The 19,851-nt window shown below is 41.6% G+C and overlaps 1 protein-coding gene across 4 annotated transcripts in view; it reads left to right on the forward strand.

Annotated features, from left to right (window-relative positions):
- LOC140198123 (nucleolar protein 4-like) overlaps positions 1-7,284 on the forward strand; it is a 322,379-nt gene extending 315,095 nt beyond the window's left edge. For all 4 annotated transcript variants that reach the window (XM_072259187.1, XM_072259335.1, XM_072259109.1 and 1 more), the window contains one exon: positions 5,599-7,284. In XM_072259187.1, coding sequence (XP_072115288.1) covers positions 5,599-5,801 — 203 coding nt within the window. In that variant the 3' untranslated portion in view covers positions 5,802-7,284. The remainder of the gene's footprint in view (positions 1-5,598) is intronic.
- Positions 7,285-19,851: the final 12,567 nt, after the last annotated feature.

The following is a 19,851-nucleotide window of genomic DNA, read 5'->3' on the forward strand; positions in this document are numbered from 1 at the left end:
ACCACTTTCTGGCATCTCCCATCCAGCCACTGCTGAATCCATTTTACTACTTCAATATTAATACCTAACGATTGAACCTTCCTAGCCAACCTTCTGTGTGGGACCTTGTCAAAGGCCTTACTGAATTCCATATAGACAACATGCACCGCTTTCCTAGTAACCTCTTCAAAAAATTCAGTAGATTTGTCAAACATGACCTTCCATGCACAAATCCATGTTGGTTGTTCCTAATCAGTCCCTGTCTATTCAGATAATTATATATACCATCCCTAAGAATACTTTCTATCAGTTTACCCACCACTGACGTCAAACTCACAGGCCGGTAATTGCTAGGTTTACTCTAAGAACCCTTTTTAAACAATGGAACAACATGAGCAATACGCCAATCCTCCGGCACCATGCCCGTTTCTAATGACATTTGAAATATTTCTATCAGAGCCCCTGCTATTTCCACACTAACTTCCTTCAAGTTCCTAGGGAATATCCTGTCAGGACCCAGAGACTTATCCACTTTTATATTCCTTAAACGCTCCAGTACTACTTCTTTAATTATCATAGTTTCCATAACTTCCCTACCTCTTTATCGTATCTTACCCAATTCAATATCCTTCTCCTTCGTGAATACTGAAGAAAAGAAATTGTTCAGAATCTCCCCCATCTCTTTTGGGTCCACACATAGCTGTCCATTCTGATTCTCATAAGGGACCAATTTTATCCCTCACTGTCCTTTTGCTATTAATATAACAGAAGAAACCCTTGGGATTTATTTTCACCTTCCTTGCCAAAGCAACCTCATATCTTTTTTTTAAGCTTTTCTAATTTCTTTAAGATTTTTTTTACATTCTTTATATTCCTCGAGCACCTCATATTCTCCATGCTGACTATATTTATTGTAGATATCTCTATTTTTCTGAACCAAGTTTCCAATATCCCTTGAAAACCATGGCTCTCTCAAGCTTTTAACCTTTCCTTTCATCCTAACAGGAACATAAAGATTCTGTACCCTCAAAATTTCACCTTCAAATGACCTCTATTTCTTTATTACATTCTTCCCATAAAACGAATTGTCCCAATCCACTCCTAAATCCTTTCGTATCTCCTCAAAGTTAGCCTTTCTCCAAACAGAAATCTCAACCCTGGGTCCAGATCTATCCTTCTCTATAATTATATTGAAACTAATGGCATTGTGATCACTGGACCCGAAGTGCTCTCCAACACAAACCTCCATCACCTGACCCATCTCATTCCCTAACAGGAGATCCAACACTGCCCCTTCTCTAGTTGGTACCTCTATGTATTGCTGCAAAAAACGATCCTGCACACATTTTACAAACTCCAAACCATCCAGCCCCTTTACAGTATGGGCTTCCCAGTCTATGTGTGGAATATTAAAATCTCCCACAATCACAACCATGTGCTTACTACAAATATCTGCCATCTCCTTATAAATCTGCTCCTTCAATTCTCGCTCCCCATTTGGTGGTCTATAATACACCCCATTAAGTGTTAGTACACCTTTCCCATTCCTTAATTCCACCCAAATAGCTTCCCTAGACGAGCCCTCTAATCTATCCTGCCAGAGCACCACTGTAATATTTTCTCTGACAAGCAATGCAACACCTCCCCCTCTTGTCCCTCCCATTCTATCACACCTGAAGCAATGAAATCCAGGAATATTTAGTTGCCAATCACACCCCTCCTGTAACCATGTTTCACTAATAGCTACCACATCATACTTCCAGGTATCAATCCATGCTTTAAGCTCCTCCACCTTTCTTATAATGCTCCTAGCATTAAAATAAATGCATTTAAGAAATTTTCCACCTCTTGCTCTCTTGTTTACCACTAACGGTGCAAACAACTTTACTATTTTTTTCTTCCTTCTTCTACATCTGTTCCTACAATCTGGTTCCCCTCCCCTCTTGTATCTAGTTTAAATCCACCGGAGCCTCTACAGCAAATCTACCTGCAAGAATATTTGTCCCCCTCCAGTTCAGATGTAAACTGTCCCGCCGGAACAGGTCCCACCTTCCCTGGAAAACTGCCCAATTACCTATAAATCTGAAGCCCTCCCTCCTGCACCATGTCTTCAACCACGTGTTGATCTGCGCTATCTTACTATTTCTAAACCCGCCTGTACGTGGCACTGGTAGCAATCCTGAGATTACTATCCTGGAGGTCCTATCTCCCTAAACTCTCCTTTCAGGACCTCCTCACTCTTCCTACCCACGTTATTGGTCCCTACATGGACCACGACATCCGGCTGCTCACCCTCCCTCTTGAGAATACTGAGAACTCGATCCGACATATCACGGACCTTATCACCATGGAGGCAACAGACCATCCGGGATTCTCGATCTCTTCCACAGAACCTTTTATCTGTCTTCCTAATGTTACGTACCCCGTAACTGGGTTGCCAAACCAGCAGAAATGGATCACTCAGTTGGAGTCTGGATTACTAGAACTAAGAAAGTTTTATTAAAGAAACAAGCAACACAGTACTCTAATCAAAAGGATAATAAAGGCAACAGTTCAGCAATGATAAACACACATGTACACAGAATTAGGATAACAGGATCAATCAAGCTCTATCGTTGTCTGGGGGTAAATGACCAGTTTCAAAGTGGCGCAAACTTCAGTTCAATTGAGTTCAGTTCAGTTCAGTTCACCATAATCACTGCCGTGGGAGATGGACAGTGGGGGGAGGGAGAGAGAGAGCAAAACGAATGAATATGCAAACGGCTTCCACACAGACCTTCGATATTCTTTGCAGTCAGCTTTCGGGCGAGCCCTTTGTGATGTCTTCTGAGGTCACCGACCGTGACTCCTCCGTTTCCAGATACAATCGTTTCTCTGCGGTGAACCTGGCACCCAGGCAAGGGTGGACACACACCAGGTTCCCGCCGATCGTGCCTTTCCACCCTGAGCGTCTATGGCTTGATCCCGCGAGCAGCCGTCCAAAACTTCCCACCGACTTGTGGGAGACACACCGCTTCCAGGGTCTCGTTACCTCAGGGTGTCGTGTGTGTCTTGCATTAGCGAACCTGTCCCTTTTTATCCCCCTGCTGGGGTATCGCCTGTCTATCACTTCAAACAGTTCAGGGTTCAAAGGGGGAGCCAATCTTGACAGCTCCCCTTCCGTTAAACTCTCCCGTCCCTTCATTAACATCTCCAAATACTGCTCCATTGTTTTCCTTATCTCTCTTTCTCCTGAGGACAGGTGGCAGACCAACTGCTGATCCCACTGGTGCCAGCACAGGACAGCTAATATCTTAATCTATGTGTATTCTCGTCACATTAACTATCGAATCCCCTGTCACTACTGCTCTCCTCTTTTCCCTCCTTCCCTTCTGAGTTGAGGGTTCCATCTCGGTGCCAGAGACGCAACCACTGCAACTTGTCCCAGGTGGGTCGCCCACATCAACAGTATCCAAAACAATGTACTTATTATTGGTGGGAACGGCCACAGGGGTGCTCTACTCATTCTGTCTATTCCCCTTCCCTCTTCTGACAGTCACCTAGCTACCTGTCTCCTAACCCTTAGGGGTGACTATCTCCCTGTAACTCCTCTCTATTTCTGCCTCTGCCTCCGGAATGATCCAAAGTTCATCCAGATCCAGCTCCAGCTCCCTAACTGGATGCACCTTTCGCAGGTGTAGTCATCAGGGACGATTGTGCTCGCCCTAACTTCCCACATCCTGCAAACAGAGCACTCAACTGCCCTAACTGCTGCCTCCATTACCTACTCCTAAGGTAATTAGATTTATTAAAGGAACTTACCTGGCCTTACCACATTTGGATTGAAGTTATTCCTCAGCCTCTGCTCGCTGAAGCCTCAGGAGCCAAAGCCTTCCTACTCTGTCTCCGGCTCCGTTAATCTGCTCTCTTTTAAATACTCCCACTGCCTCACGGTCCGACTTACAACCCTTACTTCATCCCCAAGTCATCAATACCCCTGACAGGTAGTGTCCCTCTGAGCCAGATAGATCACCCAGCCATCCCCATTGTCCCAAATCATCACAAGAAGTCCATCTATCTACCTTGTTGAAGGTTCTCCCAGTTTTGAGCAGCATCCATCCATCCATCCAGCTGCTGTAACCTCCACCAAGCTTGATGTTGATGCTCCCAGGGTCTAATTAGTCCTAACTGTTGATTCCCTCAAAGCAAGAATTCTTCCAACTGTTAAATTCCCTATGCTTGCCATCCCCTCATAGTTGAAAAAACTTCCTCTTCTACCTTAAAATCCACGTAGCAATCATTATAAATATATACTCTTTGGTTTTTGAACCCTCTGCCAGAGAAAATAAGTCCTGCCAGTTTTGCTATCTGGGTCCTTATGATTTTATCCAGCTAATTTACCCCTGTTATGACCAGGCACTTTATTGTTTACCTACACTGCACTTTTCCAGTAGCTTTTATACTTTATTCTGCAGTGTTATGTTTTACCTCTTTCTAGCTCAATGCACTGTGTAAAGATTTCATCTTTATAAACAGTGTGCAAGGCAAGCTTTTCACTGTATCTTGGTATATGTGACAATAATGAACCAATATCAATATCCTCATCCTCTTCTGTTCCAAAGAAAACAAACCTATTTTATTCACTCTTGCCTCACAGCTAACATTTTCTAGTCTTGTCAATATCCTCAAACACCCTCTGCATCCTCTCCGGTGCCAACATATCTTTCCTTACACAGTAATCAGCTTGTGGCCTTAATGGATAAAGGAAAGGTTTCTGAAAATCTTTTAAGCATCTAATTAGGAAACAAAGGGTCACAGTTTGAGGATAAAGGGGAAGCCTTTTAGGACCGAGATGAGGAAAAACTTCTTCACACAGAGAGTGGTGAATCTGTGGAATTCTCTGCCACAGGAAACAGTTGAGGCCAGTTCATTGGCTATATTTAAGAGGGAGTTAGATATGGCCCTTGTGGCTAAAGGGATCGGGGGTGTGGAGAGAAGGCAGGTACAGGGTTCTGAGTTGGATGATCAGCCATGATCATACTGAATGGCGGTGCAGGCTCGAAGAGCCGAATGGCCTACTCCTGCACCTATTTTCTATGTTTCTAATTGATCTAACTCTAACATTTAAGGATTTCTACACTCAAAGGTTCTTAAAATCTCCCACACCAATTGATATTCTATCATTTATTGTTTACTGGCCTTGTTACATTTCCCCAGATTTGATACCATTTTACCATTTCCCCCCAAATGAACAAACCATCTTGAACTTCCTGTAACCTAAAGCATTCTAACTTAATGACCATGTTATCTGTAATTTGCAGTTTTCTTTATAATACCTCCTGTATTTAGGCCTAAAACTTTAATACATGCCACCAATCAGCAAGGGATTGAGTTCTGTCTCATTCTACTGCTAGAAGTCCTCCAGTCACAAGTCACCTTTTTTTTCATTATTTCTCTTTGTATCCTACCAGTGAACAGGTTTTGAATCTAATTTGATGCTTTCCCTTGGATCCCATGGATTTTTATTTTTGATTAGACCTCGTTAAATATATGAAAGTAAAAATATTAGATTTACTTTGGATTAAGGAGAAATGTAGAGCTGCATCCAGATCTGGAATAATGTTTTATTTTTCTTCAAAGGGCCAGCGGATCTCAGTGTGAAGAAGTCACTTGCATCACACTCCGGATCCTCCAACATTAACAATTCCAAAACTCCACCGGCTCAGCTAAGTCCCACTGAAATAACTGCAGTACGACAGCTTGTAGCAGGATATCGAGAGTCAGCAGCTTTTTTACTCCGCTCTGCAGATGAACTGGAAAACCTGATTTTGCAACAGAATTAACATAAGTAAAGTTGTTCTCTCTCCTATTGGTGTTATATTTCTGGGGAAGACATTTCTCCACTACTAAGCAGGGCCGGAGATATAGGCCATCTACCGTCGTGCCCCTGAATGTGAAACAGCATATTGGACCACCTCTGGTCCATAATGAGGAACCACTATATTTGCAGAGTTAAATTTAGGTCTGCTCTACTTCACGTTTCCTAATTGAAGGAGCAAACAGAACACGACCACATATGTTTAATCATATTCAGTGACTGACCACTAAGTAAAAATGGCAGCATCGATATCGTCTTTCTTTCCAAGTGCAATATGAGTTTAAGGTGCTACTAAATGTTTACTTTGGAGAACTGCAGAGATGGATTTAAGGAGGCTTTTTACCTGTGGATAAGAAGCGGGTTACAGAAGGTGCTGAGCAGCATATGGGAATTTGATTCAGGACTGGAGTGGTGGCAGCAGGTCTAATGGCGATAAGAGCACGGGAGAGGTGTTATATCAGATTGGGTTTATGCCTCTATTGCAGTCAAACACCATCTTTTGTCTCCCCAGTGTTCAGGTAAAATTGAATCCTGATGACTAGTATGGTGCCTGTGTAAATGCATTGAAAGCAAAATTGACATGTTTTTTTTAAGATTGATTTAAATCTAAAGTTCATTTGAAAAATAAAACAAAAACCTTGTGGGATGTATTTCACTGTAGGTTGTATATTTTGCAAGTTACAATCCGAAAACTTTGTATAGTTTCATTTTAGAGAATCTATTGCAAGGATGTCTTGGGACACCTTTTACTGTGGGATGTATTTTGCTGTAGGTTGTATATTTTGCGAGTTACAATGTGAAAACTTTGTACAGTTCCATTTTACAGAATTCTATGAAAGGAAGCCAGGAGACATTATTTTGATGTGATGTGCAGTTCTCTGCAGTTCTGTGTTGTTCCCTAAAGCCTGTAATGACTGGATGCAGTTCTCTCACAATTACTGTGGGTGTACTTATATTCTGTCAATTATTTTGTAATTTATTAATTATACATAAATTGATGTTAATTTCATTTGTTTAATACTATTTTGTCTGTACCTCGGGGAAATTGCTTTTTCCCTTTCATGTTAGAATATAATTTAAATTTTGTACTTCTGCTGTGCACTTAGTGAAGAGGTATCGTGGGTTTCCCTGTATAGTGGGTTTCCCTGTATAGTTTCTACACTTGTGAATTCCTTACAAACTGTTACAGTACATTCATGCTGATTCCCATCTATCTTTTGATAATTGTATTTAATGAATTGGTAACATTTTGAGTATATGTGAATTAATGTTTTTCAATTTATTAACAACTCCTGACTGTGATTGTGAACTACGTTATGTGCACTTCGTTCTATAGTAATTGGACAGCACTGACATCTAAGCTTTTTGTAATGTTAATTTGAGTGATTGATTGGTTGATATATTGTTTAACAAGGTCAAAATGGTTGGTATTGTAGGTGAATATAAATGTGAGAAAACAGTCACTGCTATTATCCAAATATTTGTGGATTTTTCCTTCTATTGCAGCATATACCTCAATAGAAAGCTGGAACCAATAAATATTGAACAAAATTGGTTTTGAAACATCTTGACAGATAATGTCAAAATATATTTGTAGTGCAATGAAAGTGCCTTTCTTACTGGCTGGACAACTGATTCCAATAGGTTAATTATGCAGGGGGAAAAAAGGACATCTTTAATGATATCAGTTGCTCACTTTTTGTTTAAAAAAAAGGTCTTGCTGTTGCACTGCAAACTTGTGGTTAAAAAAGTTATAAATTTTCATCAAAATTTGTTATAGCACTAGAGGTTAATTGAACTTTTTCAATATTCTACTTGCGAACCATTTCTAAAAATTTTGTTCTAATTATTGTACATAAATTAAGTACCATGTTCAGGAGTATGAAGGTGTTCTTGTTCCATTCAAAATAGAAGTTCATATAGGATTTAATAATCAGCCAACGGGAATATTCATTTTGGCCGTGTGCAGGAGCTTTATAAGGTGCAAGGGTCAGCTACACTGAATAGATTTACCAAGACATCAGGGGAGTTAGGGAACTGCTTCATGAGTTCATTTTCCTTATAAAGTCTTAACAAAATTATGCTGTATGTAGCCTTGCAGTATGAATGTCTGGCCCTATTCATTTAGGTTTAACACCAGTGAAAATTACCATTTCTAGGTGAGATGCAACATTTCCAGACCATTCCTTGCCTCTAGAAATACAACTTGGAATTTCACAGTGTGACTCATATGATTAAAGTGTTTAAGACACCAGATGTGCATCCCAAAAAGTATTTGACACCATTTTTCTTCGTGTTGATGACTGAGGTTTCAGTGCCATTTCTCAAAACTTGGCAGTCATTGTCAATTAGGCTTTTTCTACAGCTGCACAAATGCAAGGGACATTTGCACTCCACTTGCAACTTCAGCAGACGACTACCTCCCCAAAATGAAATGTTGCTGTCTGCATGACAACAGGAGTATCATCTAATGCCCCAGTTGAGCTGGAGTGAGCTGAACCCTTGCTTCTGTTCCTCCAGTGAAAAGAGAAACAGCAGAAACCAGAGGAAGAGGAGCGGAACAAAAATCAGTTGCTTTCATACCAGGTGTCAGCGTAAAATGCAAATGGTTGTTATGTTTGGACATGCTATCAGGAACTGTTGAATAGAATAATGATTTCTGTACCATATACAGTACAAACTCCAGTACATCCATTGTCATTCACCAGTGTTGGATCAGTTTGACCTGATCAAAGAACCCCTCCTGCTCCAGAAGACCACACAATCATCTGAAAGTTGTAACTAAGCTTACAGAAGTGTTTGTTAACTGAAAGCACAGCTAATCTTGCTTAGTACATAGCCTTTGTCCATTGAAGTAACATCAAATTGCAAAGCATGTAATAATAGAGCCAGAAAGACGGTAAGGTTTCCTGCCACATAAATATTTCATTCCCTTATTGGCTCTTCTCTATTGATGTTCAAATATTGTAAGTTGATCCAGAACTATATCAACTATGGCCCATCACTCATTAAGATAATATTTTATATTAATATAATAATCTTATATTAAAATACATTCCTTGGTGGGGTCAATCTTCTCATGACAAACAGATTTTTCCACAACACGAGGAATTCTGCAGATGCTGGAAGTTCAAGCAACACACATCAAAGTTGCTGGTGAACTCAGCAGGCCAGGCAGCATCTCTAGGAAGAGGTACAGTTGATGTTTCAGCCTGCTGCGTTCACCAGCAACTTTGATATGTGTTGCTTAGATTTTTCCACAAGGCATTATAACAGTTTTAAATTGAGTTTCATATTTTAAGAGCGCTGCTATCTGACTAAAGGTCCTTAACTGAAACATTTATTCTTGTTTAGCTATGGTTTTCCTGAATGCCACTGTGAAGGGGTTTGACCTTGTAAATATCTTGTTCTATTGGGGTAAAGGGCTTCAATGGAAGGTGATGTGGCAGGGGATGGGTTCTCTCCATGAAGAGAATAGTAACGTCAAGTTTAACTAATTCCTACATTGGTCATAATGTAGGCTGTAGCTGCTTTAACATGACTATATTGAGCTATCTATGTGCAATACAACATCAGAATTAGGATTATTAAAACCAGCATGTGATGTGAAATTTGTTAATTTAGCAGCAGCAGTTCGATGCAATACATAATCTAGCAGAGAAAAATAATAATAATAAACAAATCAATTGCATATATTGAATAGATTTTAAAAAGTAGAAAAACAGAAATACTGTGTAATAGAAGTGAGGTAGTGTCCAAAGATTCAATGTTCATTTAAGAATTGAATGGCAGAGGGGAAGAAGCTGTTCCTGAATCGCTGAGTGTATGCCTTCAGGTTTCTGTTACCATCAGGTAGGAGGTACAGTGAGAAAAGGGCATGCCCTGGATGCTGGAGGTCCTTAATAATGGATACTGCCTTTCTGAGACACTGCTCCCTAAAGATGTCCTGCGTACTTTGTAGGCTTGTGTCCAAGATGGAGTTGACTAGATTTACAACCTTCTGCAGCTTCTTTTGTACCGTGCAGTAGCCCCTCCATACCAGATAGTGATGCAGCCTGTCAGAATGCTCTCCACGGTACAACTATAGAAGTTTTTGAGTGTATTTGTTGACATGCCAAGTCTTTTCAAACTCCTAATAAAGTATAGCCAGTGTCTTGCCTTCTTTATAACTACATCGACATGTTGGGACCAGGTTAGATCCTCAGAGATCTTGACACCCGGGAACTTGAAGCTGCTCACTGCCTCCACTTCTGATCCCACTATGAGAATTGGTATGTGTTCCTTCATCTTATCCTTCCTGAAGTCCACAATCAGCTCTTTCGTCTTATTGACGTTGAGTGCCAGGTTGTTGCTGCGGCACCCTTCCACGAGTTGGCATATCTCACTCCTGTACACCCTCTTGTCACCACCTGAGATTCTACCAACAATGGTTGTATTATCAGCAAATTTATAGATGTTATTTGAGCTACGCCTAGCCACACAGTCATGGATATAGAGAGAGTAGAGCAGTGGGCTAAGCTGAGGTGCACCAGTGTTGATCATCAGCAAGGAGGAGGTATTATCACCAATCTGCACAAATTGGGGTCTTCTGGTTCGGAAGTCAAGGATCCAATTGCAGAGGGAGGTACAGAGGCCCAGGTTCTGCAACTTCTCAATCAGGATTGTGGGAATGATGGTATTAAATGCTGAGCTATAGTCGATGAACAGCATCCAGGTGGTCTAAAGCCATGTGGAGAGCCATTGAGATTGCATCTGCTATTGACCTATTGTGGCGATAGGCAAATTGCAATGGGTCCAGGTCCTTGTTGAGGCAGGGGTTCAGTCTAGTTATGACTAACCTCTTGAAGCATTTCATCATTGCAGAAGTGAGTGCTACTGGGCGATGGTCATTAAGGCCTACTATTATTCTTCTTAGGCATTGGTATAATTGTTGCCTTTTTGAAACAAGTGGGAACTTCCACCCGTAGCAGTGAGAGGTTGAAAATGTCCTTGAATACTCCCGCTAGCTGGTTGGCACAGGTTTTCAGAGCCTTACCAGTACTCCATCGGGATCTTCCACCTCATGAGGGTTCACTCTCTTTAAAGACAGTCTAACATCGGCCTCTGAGACGGAGATCACAGAGTCATCGGGTGCAGCAAGGATCTTCACAGCTGTAGTTGTGTTCTCCTTTTCAAAGCGTGCATAGAAGGCATTGAGTTCATCTGGTAGTGAAGCATCGCTGCCATTCATGCCATTGGGCTTTGCTTTGTAGGAAGTAATGTCTTGCAGACCCTACAAGAGTTGTCGTGCATCTGATATCCCCTCCAACCTTATTTGAAATTGTCTCTTCGCCCTTGTAATTGCCCTCCGCAAATCGTACCTGGTTTTCTGGTACAGACCTGGGTTGCCAGACTTGAATACCACAGACCTCACCTTCAGCAGGCGATGTACCTCCTAGTTCATCCATGGCTTTTGGTTTGGGAATTTACAGCAAGTCTTTGTGGGCACACACTCATCCACACAGGTTTTAATGAGGTCGGTAACAACTGCAGCAAACTCATCCAGGTTCCAAGTTGAATCCCTGAATACAGGGATGGGTTTTCTCCATGAAGAGAATAGTAACGTCAAGTTTAAGTAATTCCTACATTGGTCATAATGTAGGCCGTAGTCATTTTAATATGACTATATTGATGGAAGTTTAATTCTTCATTAGAGAGACCAAATATCTTCAAATTTGTGTCTAATATTATTATAGAAGACTACCACCCTCCAATATTGGGAGTCTGTTATGCTCAGTGAAGATACGGAGGTGGAAGAGCCAAGGAAGGGGCATGAAGGCAATGTTACTGTCTGATTATATGGGAAAACGGAGAAGTAGCTCTCCGGTTCTCAGGGAGCACAAGGAAGAGAGAGGCTGACCAACAGGTGACAGGAGGTTTGAGGGAGTCCTTGGTTGTCAGTGACTGTGGGCAAGGAAGAGTGGCCTTTGTCTAGCTCATTGTGAGGGAAGGATGTGTTGCTGTCTGGCTGTCAGTGAGTGAGCAGGTGTGAGGGCTGATGCTTCTGTGGTTGTTGTGTTGCAGGCTATAGCAGTGGAGCCCTCACACTTAAATACTTTATGGTGTACCAATTCCTCTTCCTGCATTACTCTATGTTTCAGGGCTGTCAGTTCTACTGCCAACCTGCACTCCTGGCTGTAGCCCATGATCTCTGGGCTCTGCTGTCACAAAAACCTGGCCTTTGCAGTGCATCTCCTCCACTGGACTCCGATTGAACCCAGTTATCTCTGGGTTCTTCAATTTTCTCTTCTCCTGCCACTCTGTCCTTTTCTGGACAACATCATTATTCCTGTTTAGAGTAGGAGTCTTGATGTCAGAGTTGCACAGCAAATGCAGAAAATTTAGCCTGAGATTTCCTTTATCACATCTCCAAAAAGGAGACAACTGGGGAAAAAATACCTACTATATCAATCATAATGTATCACATTAAAGCAGAACTAGGACAAGGTGCAATGCTGGTTCAATGCTTTTTGAACACAAATCATTTTCTAGTCCTGCATGTTTGCCTTTTGAGACCCCACTTCCGATTATCTGTCCACTGAGCAGGAAGCATTCCTGTATACTCATGCTACAATCAATAAGTCATGAATTGACTAAATGAAATGAAATAATTCCTAATATTCCTGTAATGGCTCAGTGATATTCCCGTGGATGTGCAGACATCTGGAGCAGAAAGATAGAACACTCATTGTCATTACTGCACTGAAGTAGATTGCTTTGATTAGAACAGCAAATTGATGTTAGCATTAGGCAGGAACCAGTTGGTCAAAGTTGTTCATGTTAATTGCATCTTTTTTCCAGTTTTGCCGGGACACTCTGTTTGAGCATAGGATAAATTAATAATGGGGTAGTATCTCAACTCTTACTGTCATGCCCAGATAATAAACACACTTATAAATGAACTGGAGAATGCTTGGGATCTTTAAATGAGCAGAGAGAAAAACCTATTCATTTCTTGTAGGAATCTGCTAGTGCCAAAGATATCACAGGTCTAAACATCAGTCTAACCCAGCCTTTTCTCTGTTCATTTCTAGTTCAATAAAAATACTGGGCCAAAAAGTGCAAAATGTCTCTGTTCATTGCAGAACCACAAGAAAAACAAACTCATTTTGCATGGTTCTCCACTTTTTTTTTTGGCAAGGAGGTACTAAAGGATGAGAGTAATTGCAGGGGAAAGGTTGGCTGACATTGGCACGCAAAGTTGGAGAGGTATCTGTAACGCAAGTCATTATCAATGATAAGTGACATACTGGAACGGGCATGAGGAGCCAGAATGAAGTGGTTAGAATAAGCACAAGGATGAACATGTGTCATTGGACTTACTTTCCTGAAATGTGACTCATATTGGTTAACACAGCAGTTTTAGCACTGAATCCAGAAGCACATTACCATAATCTAGGTACCCAGTTCTGACTCAGATTCTAAACATGTTGGAAATCCAAAGCAACACACACACACACACACAATGCTGGAGGAACTACTTATTCTTTTCCATAGATGTTGCCTGACCTGCTGAGTTCCTTCAACATTTTGTGCGTGTGCAGATTCAGATTTATTAATCATATGTATGTCTTAACAGACATTAAAATGCATAATTTCCATTAACATTGTTTGTGCTGGAGGCAGCCCGCAAGTGTAACTACACATTCCTGTGCCCATATAGCAGGTCCACCATGCTCCACAGAACATCACAAGCATCAGTAAAGCAGGCCCTTTTCCCATCCCTCTCACCTACTCGCACACCCAGGACAGACTGCCTCTGGGCCTCCAGTCCTTGTCTGAGGATCCATGGACTCAGAGATATCGGCACCCTCACCCCAGGATGCCAACCATGGGTTTGACTTTCGGGCCTCAACTTCCAGACAAAATGCAGTAGTGTTTGCCTGGCCCTCGCTAGCTGATTTTTTTCCTTCACACCCACAGAGAATTGTGCATCCTTGTCTCCCCTCAGCATCTCTTTGAACAGGGTGGCATGAAGACTTTGAAATGTATATAGCTTGCCCTTCCTGTTGACAGCTTCTTCTTTGCAGCTGTACAATTTGGCTGTATTCATTTAACCATATATGAATACAGCCAAACAAGACAGCTTTACTATAGGGTCAAGGTGCAAGACACATTACCAACAGTCACACACAGTAAGCACACACAAGATCACAACCACGTAATAAGAATCCCACAGCCCACCTCTCCCGGGATGCCACGGCTTGATACGTACAAGTCAACAAACCCATATAGAATATCAGTAAAAATACAATGACGCAGAATGTGTGTGTGTATAATTACACACACACACCGCCCCCCCCCCCCAAATGGAAGATCCACTGACACAGAAGAACACGATAGAGCCTAGAGAAAGCTGATTTGAAGGAGATTCAAAATTGGCAAAACATGGGAGAGGGATGACCGTGCATTTATGAAACTGCTGTGGGTGACTTGGTACAGAAAGTAAAAATGAGAAATGAAATATTCCATTTCAGAATTAGGCTGAAGCCTGCCAATAAATACTTAGAAAGAAATGGGAGAAGATAGAACCATGCCTGTATATTGACATCACAGGCAAGTTCCCCCCACCACCCTAGTTTTAATTTCTTGGCAGTGTGGAGGAACAGAGGGATCCTGGTGCCCACATCTATAGATCCCTCAAAGTTGCTGCGCAAGTTGATAGGATTGTTAAGAAAGTGTACGAGGTGTTGGCCTCCTATAGTCTGGGGATTGAGTTCAAGAGCAGTGAGATAGTATCATGGCTCTGTAAAACCCTGGTTTGACCACACTTGGAATATTGTGTTTAGTTCTGGTCACCTCATTATAAGAAGGATGTGGATGCTTTAGAGGGGGTGCAGAGAAGATTTACCAGTATGTTGCCTGGACAAGAGTGCATGTCTTATGAGGATAAGTGGAGTGAGCTAGGGCTTTTCTCTATAGAGTGGAGGATGATGAAAGGGGAATTAAAAGTGCTGGAAAGACGATAAGAGGCATAGATAAAATGGATTGCCAGATACTTTTCCCTCAGGGTGGAAATGTCTAACACAAGTGGACATAATTTTAAGGTGATTGGAGGAAACTATAGGGAGGATGTCAGAGGCAAGTTCTTTATATAAGGAGTGGCGGGTGAGTGTGAGAGTGCCAGATACATTAGGTGCATTTAAGAAACTCTATATGTAGGCCCATGGATGATAGAAAAATTGAGGGTTATGTAGGAGGGAAGAGATAGATTGATCTTAGGGTAGGTTAAAAGGTCAGCACAATACTGAGGCCAAAGGACCTGTACTGTGCTGTGATTTTCCATGTTCTAAAGATCAATGCAAAACAAATCTATACCCACAGATCTAGATCCAGGATTGAAAGTTCAGTGATTTGACTTCCAAATTATTGTCAGTCAATCGATCAAATGTCTACTGTCGTCATCTTACCATTTACACCAAAATCCCCAGATACTCTGATGCCTCACCTATTGAGGACCTAATTTATTTAGTCCCTATACCTAACATTTATCTGCTCATTGCATCCTTTTTGGACCCAATTTGTTGACGTAGAAAATAGGAGGATCACCTGTTTTCAATGAATTCATAAGAATAAATACCTCTCTCTAAGGTCCAACAGTTTTTTTAAGATTATGAGGACACTCAGTTCTAGTTTATTGTCATTTAGAAATGCATGCATTAAAAAATGATACAATGTTCCTCCAGAGTGATATCACACAAAAACAGGACAAACCAAAGACTAACACTGACAAAACCACATAATTATAACATATAGTTACAGCAGTGCAAAACAATACCATAAATTGATAAAGAACAGACCATGGGCATGGTAAAAAAAAGTCTCAAGTCCCGATCGACTCCTATAGTCCCGATTAGCAGGTGGCAAAGGGAGAAACTCCCCTGCCATAAACCTCCAGGCACTGACAACTGCCAATGCATTGGAAGCACCCGACCGCAGCCGACTGAGTCCATCTGAAAACTTCGAGCCTCCGACCAGCCCCTCCGATACAGCCTCCCGAGTGCCATCCTCTGCCGAGCGCTTTCGACATCGTCCCAGCCGCCAAAACAAGCAAAGCCGAGGACTCAGAGGCCTACTCCTCTGGAGATTCCGGACCAGACAGTAGCAGCAGCAGTGAAGCGGGCATTTCAGAAGTTTCTCCAGATGTTCCTTTGTGCTCTCACTTCTGTCTCCATCCAATCAGAATTGTGCACGGCATCCTACTTGACAAATACAGATACCATTCCGGAGCGGCCGCACGCGCTGCATCGTACCGCCAACCTCTCCTCCTTCAGTTTGGTAGATTTTCAACAGGCCAAACCAAAATGAAGACAAGAGCATTCAAGAAAAGACAAGGAAATAATAATTGAGAAGTGGGGGGTGGGGGGGAGAGGTACAAGGTCATCTTGAAGGCCACTGGACATACCCTGGAGCTCAGTGCAGTACATCCTGAAGAAGTGGAAAAGTATGAAACCAAAGCCAGACTGCCTAGGTCAGGCTGCCCCTCTAAACAACCACTGGAGAAGAATGGCACTTGTAAGTGAGGCTACTGTGACATCAGCCGTCGCTCTGAATGAGCTGCAGAAACCTGTGGCTGCAAATGGAGATGATGGTCATGGCTCCACAATTTCTAAGGCCTGGCACAAAAAGGGCATTTATGGAAGGATGGCAAGGAAGAAGCCCTGGCTTAAAAAAAACACATCTTTGCCTGTAAAGTGTCACTTAGAAGATATTGTAAAGATATGGAAAAAGGTCTTGTGGTTGGATCAGACTAAAGTGGAACTTCTTGGCCTCTCCAACCAACCTGGCACTGCCTGAGTAATTTTGGAAGGAGGATAGGACAAATCTTGCTCCACAACATTGGGCAAAGCTAGCAAGAAATTTCCAAAAAGACTACTGGCTATAATAGCTGCGAGATGTAATTCAACTACAGTGGCATGCAAAAGTATGGGCACCCCGATCAAAATTTCTCTTACTGTGAATAGTTAAGCGAGTAAAAGATGAATTGATTTCCAAAAGGCATAAAGTTAAAGATGACACATTTCTTTAATATTTTAAGCAAGAAAACTTTATTTCCATCTTTTACAGTTTCAAAATAACAAATAAAGGAGAAGAGCCCAAAGCAAAGGTTTGGGCACCCTGCATGGTCGGTACTTAGTAGCACCCCCTCTGGCAAGTATCACAGCTTGTAAACGCTTTCTGTAGCCAGCTAAAAGTTTTTCAATTCTTGTTTGGGGGATTTTCGCCCATTCTTCCTTGTAAAAGGCTTCCAGTTCTGTGAGATTCTTGGGCTGTCTTGCATGCAGTGCTCTTTTGAGGTCTATCCACAAATTCTCGATGATGTTTAGGTCGGAGGACTGTGAGGGCCATGTCAAAACCTTCAGCTTGCGCCTCTTGAGGTAGTCCATTGTGAATTTTGAGGTGTGTTTAGGATCATTATCCTGTTGTAGAAACCATCCTCTTTTCAACTTTGGCTTTTTTACAGACGGTGTGATGTTTGCTTTCAGAATTTGCTGGTATTTAATTGAATTCATTCTTCCCTCTACCAGTGAAATGTTCCTCGTGCCACTGGCTGCAACACAAGCCCAAAGCATGATCGATCCACCCTCGTGCTTAACAGTCAGAGAGGTGTTCTTTTCATGAAATTCTGCACCCTTTTTTCTCTAAACATACCTTTGCTCATTGCAGTCATAAAGTTCTATCAAAAGGTTCAAAGCAACATCTAAATAAGCCTGATGCATTTTGGAAACAAGTCCTGTGGACTGACGAAGTTAAAGTGGAACTTTTTGGCTGCAATGAGCACTAAAAAAGTGAAATCAAACCCTAAGAAAAAGGTGACAAAGGATTAAAAGATGTAGAATCCTTGTGGGTAGAGTTAAGAAACTACAAGTTAAAAGGACTCTGATGGGAGATACATACAGGTCTCCGAACAGTAGCAGGACGTGGGCTGCAAATTACGATAGGAGATAGAAAAGACATAGCGAAAGGGTAACATTATGACAGTTGTGGGGTATTTCAATACGCAGGTAGGTCAGGAGAATGAGATTGGTGCTGGATCGCAAGAGAACATTTGTAGAATGCCTACAAGATAACTTTTTAAGAGCAGCTTGTCATTGAGCCCACTAGGAGAAAGGTAATTCTCAATTGGGCATTGTGTAATGAACTTGATTAGGGAGCTCAAGGTGAAGGAACCCCCAGCAGGCAATAATCATAATGTGATAGAATTCACCATGCAATTTGAGAGAGACAAAATAAAGTTAGAAGTTACAATGAAGTAGATAGAAATAGAACGGCATGAGAAAAGAACTGGCCAAAGTTGATTGGAAGTGGACACTAGCAGTGATGACAGCAGAACAGCAATGGCTGAAGTTTCTGGGAGCAATTTGAAAGGTGCAGGATAGATACATACCAAAGTAGTATTCTAAAGGCACGGTGATGCAACCATGGCTGACAAGGGAAGCCAAAGACAACATAAGTGAAAAAGAAAGAACATAAATAGAGCAAAAACTAATGGAAAGTTAGAGGATTGGGAAGCTTTTAAAAAGCAACAGAAGGCAACTGAAAATATCATAAGGAAGGAAAAGATGAAATATGAAGGTAAGCTAGTCAATAATATCAAAAAGACTATCAGAAATTTCTTTCTCAGATATATAAACAGTAAAAGAGGCAAGAATAGATATACTCCAGGAAAATGACACTGGAGAGGTAGTAATGAAGGACAAGGAAATGGCAGATGAAATGGGAGGACATCAGATTTTTGGATCATTGGGATCTTTTCCAGGGAAGATGGGACCTGCACAGAAGAGAGGGTTTGCACGTAAGCTGGACGGGGACTGATGTACAAGAAAGGTAGGACCATATTAATGGAGCTGTACTATCAACACCCACTGTTGATTCAGAGAAACAAATTTGTAGAGAGATTGCAGACTGTTGCAAGAAACAGGAGCTTGTTATAGCAGGTGACTTTAACTGTCCAAATATTGACTGGAGCTCCTATACTATAAAGTCACCAGATGGGATAGCGTTTGTCAAATGTGTTCAGGAAAGTGTACTTAATCAGTACATAGAGATCTAATGATAGAGTGTGTGAAACTTGATCTGCCATTAGGCAATGAGACAGGACAGGTGACAAAAGTTTGTGTTGAGAGCACTTTGCATCTAGTGATTGGAATGCCATGAGTTTCAAAGTAAACATGGAAAAAGATAGGTCTGATCTGCGGGTTAAGATTCTAAATTGGAGAAAGTCCAATTTTGATGTTATCAGAAAGGATCTGGTAAGTGTGGATTGGTACAGGTTGCTTTCTGGCAAAGGTGTACTTGGTAAGTGGGAGGCCTTCAAAAGTGAAATTTTGAGAGTACAAAACTTGTATGCACCTGTCAGAATGAAATGCAAAGATAACAGGTATAGGGAACAGGTGCAGGGAGATGTGTAGGACCTCAATATCAAGAGATATTGAGGTCCTAGTTAAGGGACTGAATATGAGTATTTGGATAAACATGGACTGATTAGGGATAGTCAGCATGGATTTGTGCGGAGTAGGTCATGTCTAAACAATCTTATAGAGTTTTTCGAGCAAGTTACCAGAAAAATTAATGAAAGCAAGGCAGTGGACCTTGTCTACATGGACTTTAGCAAGACATATGACAAGGTTCTGCATGGGAAGTTGATCAAAAAGATTCAGTCACTTGGTATTCAAAATGAGGTAACAAATTGGATTAGCTATTGATTTTGTGGGAGAAGCCAGAGAGTAGTAGTAGATGGTTGCTTCTCTGACTGGAAGCCTGTAACTAGTGCAGTGTCCCAGGGATCAGGGCTGGGTCTGTTGTCAATACTAATGATCTGGATTATTATGTGATTAACTGGATCAAGACTCAAGACTGTGGGGGTGGTAGTGGACAATGTGGAAGAGCTTGCAGATGGAAAAGTGGACTGGAAAAATGGCAGATGGAATTTAAAGTAGACAGGTGTGAGATGTTGCACAGTGGTAGCACCGACC

The sequence above is a fragment of the Mobula birostris genome, chromosome 1 (assembly GCF_030028105.1).
Source record: "Mobula birostris isolate sMobBir1 chromosome 1, sMobBir1.hap1, whole genome shotgun sequence".
Classification (NCBI taxonomy): domain Eukaryota; kingdom Metazoa; phylum Chordata; class Chondrichthyes; order Myliobatiformes; family Myliobatidae; genus Mobula; species Mobula birostris.